The sequence below is a fragment of the Sturnira hondurensis genome, unplaced genomic scaffold, assembly GCF_014824575.4.
Source record: "Sturnira hondurensis isolate 20B ecotype Veracruz unplaced genomic scaffold, ASM1482457v3 Scaffold0021354, whole genome shotgun sequence".
NCBI lineage: Eukaryota > Metazoa > Chordata > Mammalia > Chiroptera > Phyllostomidae > Sturnira > Sturnira hondurensis.
Window position 1 is genome coordinate 11,787,410 of NW_028093985.1, and position 11,652 is coordinate 11,799,061.

Sequence of the window (11,652 nt, forward strand, 5' to 3'; positions counted from 1 at the left end):
CAATTGTCTATGCGGGGGAAATATATGATTTATTAGTTTTTTGCATGCTAATGTAGTTCCACAAAACGTCTGAGGTACAGAACAATATAACAAAATAAAATAAATGTAAAATTGAGGAGAAAGGTGAAGCAAAGATAAATTTAGAAAAGAAGATGGGGTCGGGTGTAAAGTACATAAAATATGTTCATCCTTTCCACTGAGTGTGGGTTACACCTTCAGCTCCAAGCTTTCAAGGAACCAGTAGTAAGAGAATAATCACAATGAAGATTGTTATTCGCAGTATTCATAAGATGAGAGCAAATCAGCTACCCAGAATAATGTGTTTATTCTAGTTCTAAGACGAGAAAGAAATTTCTCCTGTGGGTCCTCATAAAACTGATACAAAAGTGAAATATATTGAAACACAGCCTCAAAGGAAAGAAAATCTTCACCATAAACCCAGCGACGAGTTTCATAAGTCTGTTATTTATAAAAATCCCTTAGTACAACGTGGCAAGAAGAAGCTGAGAACAATTCAGGGATAATGCTACAGTTTTAGAATACTGTTCATTAAGGGTCTAGCTTAATTGAGGAATAGAAAGAGAATTGGAAATGAAACCTTAACACCCTTGTGTAATAATTTTATAATTAGTTGAATGTTTAAAAGAACTGTTTGATGGATTCAGTAATAATTTACTCAGAGTGCACAAGTGTTATTCTCAAGTAAATCCCACTTTCCTTAATTATAAGTCTAAACTGAAAGGCCAAATACAAAACTGTCCCAGCATAAATACCCACATTTTGATGGACTCCATTAACTATGCGGTTGCCAGCCCATTGTCTAGGGGAACACGGTGCCATATATTGGATTCCTGCCCTCCCACCTGAACTGCAAAAATATAGTACCACCTTTTTAGGCATTGATCAGCAACAATGGGCCTGGGTATAACTCAAGATTTCCAGATACTCCCCATTAGCACAGTTCTTAGGAATCATCACATGTAATGCAAGAATGTTGGTTCTACTCTCAAATTTCTCGTTTTTCTTATTTCTCTAACCAAAAAAAAATTTCTTTGTAGAATGATATATCAAATTCATTTTTCAAAATCCCCTTCCTAATTTAAACTATATGTTTTCCCTAAAGTAAATAAATTAAACTATTGATCATTTACTATTTCAGTTATAGAAACAAGCAGGAAATGCTATAGTGAATTTAAAGAAACCTATTCAAAGTGATGATAATAAGTATCATTGCAAGTTAAGATGGAGATAAAACATAGTGTAACATGAATCATTGATTTTCAAGTTGAGAAATGTTAGTTTCTTTATTTGTCTTGTAAAATATATCTCCTATGCTTGGCAATCCTCAATGGCAAATAATTATATTAAGGGTTAATCTAAAAAAATGAATCATCTTTAAGCTTACATTGACATTAAGCAATAAAATTGGAATTAGAAATATGACACACTCTTAAGGAGAAAACATTTAACACTAAAGAAAACAAGATGGAGAGCAAAAAAGTGAAGCTTGATCAGGTAAGCACTTTTCTTTAACTTTTTACAAAAATTTTCTTCCAGTTGATCATCACTAAATCATTCTGAAAGATGGCAGAATATTTTCCAATGCTAACTGCCTCAGTGGAATCACATTTTCTCATTTCCTGAAAGAAGGTTTGTTTTTTGTTTTATTTTCCCCCATTAATGTAAATTTTTAAATAAAACTTAACATGGAATTATGACTTTAATTCTACAGAAAAAGGACATTCTAGAAACATAAGACCATAAGAAACTTCTTAACTTGAGTTTTTTCAAAATAGGATAGAAATACATAATTTCTCTACTAAACAATTTGTTTTTAAATAAACTCTAAACAACTCCTTAAAATCCAATATAGTACTTGTTGCAAGAAATGACAAATACTGCACTTTAATTTTTAGATATACTGTTCTGTAAACTGTAATTTCAGTCTCCAAAGACTCATATGGGTCTAGAAAGCATATCGCTCACTCTATGATATATACCCTACTCACTACTTAAAATAATTGGATTTTATTTTTTAAATAGTAAATCTCATGTCCCTAAAGATGTTTCTATTTTGTACCAATCCATGAAATGTCTCATTTCTCTTAAAATTTATTTTATAGCAGAAGAATATCACACTGAATCAAAGTTTCTTTAGGACGATTCATATTTTTCTTGTGAGTTAGTATGACTGAATTTAGGTTGTTAGGCTATGGGTATCAGAAACTGTGTATGATACCTACTCCAGGGTTCTATTCTTGTATAATAAACCACCTCAAAACTTGCCAGCTTAAAACAACCATTTATCATTTTCTCTTAGACTTAGAGAGGCTGATGTGTTCGGCTGGGCAGTTCTTGTTTAACATGTTTCATATAGGTGTAGGCGAATCATGACTGTGGCTGGCGTCATCTAAAGGCTTCTTATATATCTGAAGTCTGGGCTGGGGGATGACAGAAATAGCTGGTATCGAGGCATATCTCTCCCCTCCTTTACTTGCCTTTACTTCCCTCTCCCTTTCACTTCCCTCTCCCCTTTCCCACCCAAACAGCTTCTCCAAATGGTTAGCCTGAGCTTCCTCACAGCCCTGACCATCTCAGGGTAGTCAGACTTCTTACATGGTGGCTGACCTCTCCTATGAAAACACTCCAAGTTGTCTAAATAAAACTGCAATGCTTTTTATAAGCCAGCCTCAGAAGTTCAGAATGTCACTCTGCCCCATTCTATTGGTCAAGCAAGTCACTAAGGTCCAGAGGAGAGTCAAACCACACCTTTCCCTTGGAAGAATTGCAAATAAACTATAGCCATCTTTCATTTACCACAGTCCCTATTAAAAAATGGACTATTGCCAGATTTCTTTAAACTTCTTTTATTCTCCATAATGAATTTAAGAGATCAATATTAGCATAAAACCCCTAAACTCAGGGGACATGAGTTGGTTAGCTAATTTATTAATTGGTTACTAATTAACAACTAAGAAAAACAATATGGAAATTCATATAAAATTTTTCTTCATGCTCAGTTTGGCCTTTTGACAAAAACATTCTTTTAAGATAAATATTTGAAATGACAGCTTAATTTCTAAACATACAGATTCATGGTGAGAAACTGTATTCTTCTTGTGGCAAATCATTTCCCTAAATGAAGCAATGTTACTTCCAGGTATCTGTTCCAGTTATTTTTACTGCCCCAAAGTTATTAACCTGAAATAAGAAGCATTTTACCGTATCTCATAAATCTGTAAATCAGCATTTTGGGTAGAGCTAAACCGGGCAACTCTTCTGTACACAGGACTGGTGGGGTCACTCAGTGCTATTCAGTTGGGAGCTGACCTGGTCTCAAGGGACCCAGACAGATTTACTCACATCCTGACACTTTGGCCAACCTCCACCTCCTTTTGGTAGGTTCTTAAGGTCTTCCCAGCAGACTAGTCAAACTTCTCATGTGAAGACTCAGGATTCCAAGGACAAGTTTTCCACAAGATAGAAAAGGAAGCTGTTATGTTTGAGGGGCAGAGCCTTAGGTGTTCACCGGGGCAGGGAGACCCAAACCAAACATTATGACTCAAAAACAACTCAAAGCCCCAGAGCCGATAACTCTAAGTGACCAAGAAATAGCCAGCCTTTCAGATGCACAGTTCAAAATACTGGTGATCAGGATGCTCCCAGAATTGGTTGATTTTAGCCACAAATTAGAGGAACATATGGAGGCTAAACTGATTGAAATGAAGGGAAATGCACAGGAGACTAATAGTGATGGAAAGGAAACTGGGATTCAAATCAAGGCAGTGGACCAGAAGGAAGAAACAAAGAACCAAACAGAAAAGAAAGAAGAAACCAGAATTCAAAAAAATGAGGAGAGGCTTAGGAACCTCCAGGACATCTTTAAACACTCCAACATCCAAATTATTGGGGTACCAGAAGGGGAAGAGGAACAGCCACCAGTAGAAAACTTATTTGAACAAATAATAAAGGAGAACTTTCCCAGTCTGGCAAAGGAAATAGACTTCCAGGAAATCCAAGAAGCTCAGAGAGTCCCAAAGAAGGTGGACCCAAGAAGGAACACACCGAGGCACATCATAATTACATTAGCCAAGATTAAAATGAAGGAGAGAATTCTAGAAGCAGCAAGAAATAAGGGGACAGTCACCTACAAAGGAATGCCCATCAGACTGTCAGCGGATTTCTCAAAAGAGACTTTACAGGCAAGAAGGGGCTGGAAAGAAGTATTCCAAGTCATGAAATCCAAAGACCTATAGCCAAGATTGCTCTATCCTGCAAAGCTTTCATTTAGAATGGAAGGGCAGATAAAATGCTTCTCAGATAAGGTCGAATTCAAGGAGTTCATCATCACCAAGCCCTTATTATATGAAATGTTAAAGGGACTTATCTAAGGAAAAGAAGATAAAAACTAGGAACAGTGAAAGGACAGCAAACTCACAGTTATTAACAACCATGCCCAAAACAAAAACAAACTAAGAGGACAGCTAGATCGGGAGCAGAATCATAGAAATGGAGATCACATGGAGGGTTAGCAACAGGGGAGAGGGAGGAGGAGAAGGGGGGAGAGGGTACAGAGAATAAGTAGCATAGACGGTAGGTAGAAAATAGACAGGAGAGGAGGGCAGTAATACTATGGGAAATACAGAATCTAAAGAACTTGTGACACATGGACATGAACAAAAGGGGGAATGGTGAGGGAGGGGTGTGCAGGGTGGAGGAGAGTGAAGTGGGGGAATTGGACAACTGTAATGGCATAATCAATAACATATATTAAAAATTTAATTTAATTTAAAAAAGAAAAGGTAGATACTGCTGTCATAGCCGTGTGCAGGGCACTGGCACAGAATTACTCGTGCCATATTATTTTTGGTCGGAATAGTCACAGAGACCCAGCCAGATCCAGCAAGAGAAGGCAGAGACCACACAGCTTGATAAAAGAATTTGCAACTGTATTTAATTTGCCACAGGGTCCATGGAGACTCAGATGAATAACACAAAATTTAGTTTGCCAGGGCCTTTCACAACCTAACAACCACTTTCCCAGTCTCATTAATCACTGATTTCTTCCCTCTAGTCGAAGACTATCAGGAACACACCTATAATTGGACAAACTGGATTTATTACTCACTTCAGTAAAAGAGACTGAAAACAAAGAGGAACCATGGCCATCTTACTAAGGTGTTAGGATTTAGAGAATTCGGACCTGTTTTCCGTGACTTTCCTCATCTTACTAAATCTTGCTTAGAAAGAAGGAGTGGTCTGAAGTTAAGGTTGTAAATAGTAAGGAGGCAGAAGTCATCATATTAGACTGGATACAGTGGTATTTCATCATTTTTGTGACGAACAATGTTCATGTTTTGTCTACGTTCAGATATGATAATACAGTCCTCTTACTCTTCTTGATCCATCACTGACCCAATAATTTTGTCTGCTGTTGATGTTCTGCGGAATTGATTACGTTTAGCAGGGGAACATTAAGTCCTGGTCCAGTTTAGCTCCGGATATCAGAGGTTGCTTTTCTCTTTCGCACTCAACATGCTATGCTCCTACTGGCCTTGAATTTTCTCTCTTCTCCGCCAGTACTTTTGTCCTACTCAGTTCCCTATATCTTCAGAAAGCTTTTCCTTAGCACTTTAACTCAGCTTTCTCTCCAACATCCTTTCTACTGGTTACCTGGGCTTATGCATTATTTCTTCAGATGACAGCACACATCTCTCCGTGCAGGCACAGTACCGTAAAGCATAGGGTCCTGGTATGCATTCATAAGAAAAGAAAAGGGAAAGGCGTATTTTCCTGTTCCATATATTAGAGCACACGCGGTGAAACCGCTTCACTAAATTGAGTAGGAGTCGGTCTGGGAAACACGAATCCTGTCAAGAACGCGATAATAACTCAGGTCTGAACGAATCAATCCTTGCCCCTAGGAACTAATATGGGCTCTGGCCCGCCTTGAGACTGACGCGGGACTACACTTCCCACAATTCTTCAGGGCCAACAAAGACACGCAATGTTCTGAACTACAGTTCCCACAACACACGGCGCCCGCGCGTCATCGCGATTTCCGAAAGCTCTGCCCCATTTCCCGTCTTCCCTTTCAGTACTTTCAGGAAAGGGGACAAGGTCGAGAAAAGAAGGTCTTAGTGTGATAGCGCCATTTTTTCCGCTTTCAGCTTGTGACCGTTTCGCAGGGCTTCTAACAGCAAAATGTTGGGACAGAGCATTCGGAGATTCACAACCTCTGTGGTCCGTAGGAGCCACTATGAGGAAGGTCCAGGGAAGGTTAGTGTGTAAGGGGCCCGCGTTCCTTGGGGTGGGGGCACTTGGCTGCGACTCGCTGATCTCTGGAAAGCGGGGTAGCAAGCCCGCAATTTGGTGTGGAACGCCTACCAGCATTCCCCTTCCCCGAGAGAGAAAGTTCAGGACCCTGGGTGCGCCTGTTAGTCGAGGAAAGGAATGAGCAGGTAGAGCTGGAGGCCCTACCACCCCCTCCAACATTTGGGGGCGGGGGTGGAGGGAGGTCGTGGGCACTTTGTCGGCAGCTATTGTGTCTTAAAAGCCAAAATAGAGGTCTCCGGACTCAGAGTGAAGGTCATTGCAAATTAATGAAGGTATGAGGGCCTGTGGTCGTGGGTCGAGTCTTTGACTCGTTGACTAAATTTTAAGTATTAACCCTCCTTGGGTGAGATTGAGTTTAGCCTCAAATACAAATAGCTTACATCGGGAAAGTAAGTAGTAACAACCTCCGAGGATTATGCGAGGCCTAGTAAACGGATGAGAAACTGTTTTGAGGGTCCAGGGCTGCTTGGTTACGAAAAAAAATCCTTAGTAGTACCGTTAACAGTGACCTGCGTTCCATAGTAGGTTTCCAGTATTTAACAAATAGTGAACCAGAACAATGTATTCTGCTTCTAAAATTACTTTTGGAGAGTATTTGCGATTACCTAAAATCTACATAAAAGAGAAAGTTCACTGTTTTACACCTGAGTTCTGAAAACCACTTCCTGGCGCTCAGTAAAGTCAGATACGTGTATCTGACTTTACAAAAAATGTATATATATTTACTTAATAGTGTTATGTATGATGAAGGTTATAGAACTTGAAAGGTTGTGTTTTTTTTTTAAGTGCTGTGGTATGTGACATTATAACCTGACTGTGTAAAAGAAAGAGAATCTGGCATTCCTTGTATGTATTTTTGATCTAAAATCAGATGACTTGAAGATCTGTTTTTGTTGCTTGTTCTCTTTTCCCAACAGAATTTGCCATTTTCTGTGGAAAACAAGTGGCGGTTACTAGCAATGATGACTTTGTATTTTGGATCTGGATTTGCCGCACCTTTCCTTATTGTAAGACACCAACTGCTTAAAAAATAAGGATGTTTTAGCTAATCCGTAAAACAGGTAATTAATTAATGAATTTATAATCTTCCCAAGCAGTGCTTTCCTTTTATTTCTCCCTTTCTTTACGCCTCAAAAAAAAAAAATTACCTTCCCTCCCCCAAAGTTACAAAATGCTTTTGCATGTAGAGCTGATTCCTGAAGGGGAGTGTATATGTGACATTGGTGGAAGCGAGTTGATAAACTTAGAAACAAGTATTTCTTTACCTAAAAACCAGGGTTTATTTAGTACAGCTGTTTGTAAGGCACGCTTTACCATCATGATTTCCTGTAGCTCCCTAGCAGGCTTGTGAAGTAGGTGATACTAACCTGATCTGAGAAACAAAAACAACAAGTTGCACAATATTTCATACCTAGTGATGGCGGACCAGGAGTTTTAGCCAGACCGCATACTAATCAGGAAAGTTCTAGCAAACTGATTGTTAGTCTCACTTGAGAACAATGTATGTTAGTATATGCCCAGAGGAGTCTTTTTTTGTTCTGGGGAGTTAGATTCCCTGTGTGAAAGGAAAAGAGTTATTTACTTAATTATAACCAGAATTTTCCTCCAAATGACACTGTTGGAAACTTCTGTGGGATAATTGGAGTAAATTCCAAGCGTATTTTGGAAAATAGTTTAGTTGTCATAGTTTAGACAGGAAGTGATTTATACAAGTGGTTAATATGGAAAGATTGTGGTGCATATGATGAAGCAAATCAGTATGAATGAAATTATGATACTGTAAACGCTTTCTGATGTACCAAACTGAAGGATAGACAATACATTAATGAAACTACATGATTTCTGTTGAATAAAATTTTTCAATACCATATTTTTCTGTTTTTTCGCAGGTATGAAGAGGAGCATTTTAAGAGGTGCAGTCTCTTTGAAAAATGGATCAAACTGTTGAACTTGACATACTAGCTGTGTTTGTAAATAAACTTATGGCATGAATACTTAATGCCTCTTCTCTGAAATACAAAATGTGATAATTGGGCATGTGTGTACTTTTTTTATTTGAGTATTATCCCAGTATCAAAACTGATATGCTTTACCCTGTTACTTAGTCTTAAATTCTGAAGTTTTATTTAATTATCAATTGCCAGTTATTAATCACGACCTTGGTATTGATGTTATAAAAGAGAAATGCAAACTTGACTTCAAGTCTGTACTAATTCCTCTTATTTAAAGGGAGAGAAAAAAGTTATTTTTAGTTTTCCCCTTTTCTTTGAAGGAGTGAATTGCTTTGTTGCCATGAGTTTTTTTATTTTGTTCTGGAAAAAAAAAAACGTAAGAGGAAAACCAGTAGTGTATACAGATTAAAGTACAAAAACTTCATTTTTTTCATCTACACTTATACCCTAAAACTGAAATTTTTGTCTTAATAAATGTGCCACTGACCAATGAGTCTTGTTTAGAATGGATAAAAGGACAATATTTAAAATGGAATGTAATGGCATATGAAATAGAATATAAAATAATTACCAGTTCATTCTGGAGCTTTGACTAGTAGAAATGTGTTGAAAGATGGCCCTCAGTAGTAATTGTATTGGTGAGTCAAGTTACATGAATAATGAAATGCTACTTGCCACTTAAAGTGTAGTGACTTAATTCCCAGGACTTTGTATTAGGGCAAGGAGAAACTAATTAGCTACTGAATATTTTAATCTCAATTTGGTCACTTTTGGAATATCACTGGCGTTACAAGAATACTGTAAAGCAAAGGTATAAATTGATGGTCTGTTTGGCCCCTGGACTTTGGTGTGTGTAGGGGGGTGGGGCGGAGGTGGGGAATTGCTGTGCTGGTTTTAAACCAATATGTAAAACTAGAATATTCACATATTTTTTTCACATAAAAATCTGTATTTCTGAATTTTGAAAAATTGTTCTGGGCGGTTCTGCATATCCCTTCATGGAACAAAACAGCTGCCTCCCTTAGTCCTCAGCATAACATTGGATTTCTGATATGGCCATAGCATTAACTGCTGATGTGCTAATACCTTAATTTTTTCTCCCAGTTTATTTGAGAGGGTCTATTTTAGACTTCAGTAACCTCCTGGCAACTCCTTAAATAATGGATGCAGTTTAATCTGAAAAACTGTCCTGCCATTCCCTGCACTTGTGTGTCAGTTTGTGCTTCTCCATTTATGTCATGTCACCCTGTGTTGGTTGTTTCTACACAACATCAGTGCTGTCTACCTCTGGGAACAGTAGAATCAAGAGTAGGTTTCATAAAGATTCTGAATTATTGGTTCAAATCTGCCCTTAAGTTTTTTGGAGGAAATGGAAATGAGCATACCTCGTATTTTGAGAATCAACAGGGTATATGAAGACATTTTACTTTCTGGCAAGTCCTAAATGAATGGGTTTTTTCATGTTGAAAATACATCAAAAGTTAGCTCTGTTGGATAGTAAGATGTAGATAGAAGACATCTGATTTGTCTTCCTAAATTATGTAATTTTTGAGGACTACGCAGTAAGTCCTCACTGCCAATAGGTTCTGCAACTTGAAACAATTTAAAAAGCAGTTTCACTATAGGGTAATTGGTGTAAACAAGATTTAGGTTCCTAGGTCAAAAACATTCACTAAACGTACAAAGATCCAAAACAATATTAAACATTTAAATAAGTGGGGACTATATATACATTAAAGAAAGGTTAGTAGAAACACGGGATAATTCTGTTACAACCTGCTCATTCTAGTTTTGGATTGTTGGTGGCAGGAGATTCTTAGGGCGGTTTAGGATTCAAGGATATTCCCTCACAGGCCACAAATCAACACTCCTACTGGCACAATTTATATGTGCCCATTACTGTGCACGTCTTTCGGATGTGGAGCAAATCAGTACCCAGAAAAAACAAATGGGAGGAAAGTGCATATTGGACAGTGGTCTGGCCAGGAATTAGTATCTTTTCATCACAACAAAACATGAGAACCTGATTTACATGAATGAAAAAAACCTTTGCTTATACTGAGAGGAGTAGTGGATTGTCCCATGTCCATAAAAAGGCTTCAGTAGGCTGGCTCTTACTGTGTAAGTATATTGAGTGATAGAGGGCTGAAAAATGTTCAGTTTCTGTATCAGGATTCTCCAGAGGAACAACTAACCTGATGTGTGTAGACTTAGTTTTAAGGAATTAGCTTATGTGATTGTGGAGGTTTGACAAGCCCCAAATCAGATGGGATAATACCAAACAGTGGCAATTGCAGTTTGAAGCATCTACTGACAGAATTCTGTCTCCAGGGGAGTTGGTCTTTTTTTTCTAGTAAGATCCTCAATTGGTTGGATAAAGCTCACCCATATTATAAATAACAACACTCAGAAATATCCAGTGTTTGACCAGCTAACCGGACACCATGGCCCAGCTAATTTGACACATAAAACTAACCATCATAATTTCATATAAGCATGTAACTCCAGTATAAATGTTTTGTGTTGCATTTTTTAATACCGCAGAATATTAATTTTATATTTATACACACACACAGTTGTTTAAAGAAAAATTTGAGCTAAGGCGTACCTGGTATAAATTGTTGGAGTTAAACCCAAAGCTGTCCTGCTGTTGTAGATTGGTATTTTCGGTTATTCTAGCTGCAATTCTAACGTCAACCATGCTAATGTCAAGATGTCTGGAGTCACTACTAAAACGCAAGTCGTCATGTAATAAACTGTCACCATCAGTAAAATTCCAGCTCCTTAGCATGTCACCCTAGCCACACAGCTCCAAGGGGTTTTGTACCACCTTCATTACAGGTGCCACCTTTTCTGTCAAGCTTTTCCCTGCTGATTGCTCCCATTATCCCAAACACTAGACAGAAGTCAACCCCAGCCAGGGAGCAGCTTTATAAGTAATTACATCAGTGTGTACTATAATTACTGACTTTAATTTTTTTATTTTATGAATATTTTTATTTTTTTCTTTACAGTACTTTTGTAAAATTTGTTATTGTTTTTCAGTTACAGTTGCCCTCATTTTTCCCCCATAGCTCTCCGGTGCCCTCCCCACCACCCATCTCCCACATTCAACGCTCCCTCTTTCAATGTCCTTGTCCATGGAATCTTTATACATGTTCCTTCCCTTGATCCTTTCCCATCTTTCCCCCATTAACCCATCCCCCCTTCCCTCAGGCCACTGTAAGTTTGTTCTTTATTTCCAAGTGTCTGTTTCTATTTTGCACATTTGATTGTTTTGTTGAGTAGGTTCCATTTATAGGTGAGATTATATGGTATTTGTCTTTCACTGCCTGGCTTATTTCACTTAGCATAATACTCTCGT

General features: G+C 38.0%; 1 protein-coding gene and 1 non-coding gene across 2 annotated transcripts; both read left to right on the forward strand.

Annotated features, from left to right (window-relative positions):
- The first annotated feature begins 6,084 nt into the window (after window positions 1-6,084).
- On the forward strand, window positions 6,085-8,371 carry COX7C (cytochrome c oxidase subunit 7C). The gene is made up of 3 exons (XM_037032341.1): window positions 6,085-6,279; window positions 7,254-7,397; window positions 8,226-8,371. Exons 1-2 carry the CDS (start codon window positions 6,205-6,207, stop codon window positions 7,368-7,370), a joined length of 192 nt encoding a protein of 63 aa, XP_036888236.1. The 5' UTR covers window positions 6,085-6,204; the 3' UTR covers window positions 7,371-7,397; window positions 8,226-8,371.
- LOC118977551 (small nucleolar RNA Z39) lies at window positions 8,072-8,134 on the forward strand. The gene has a single exon (XR_005064556.1). It is a non-coding gene; the product is annotated as a small nucleolar RNA Z39 (small nucleolar RNA).
- Window positions 8,372-11,652: the final 3,281 nt, after the last annotated feature.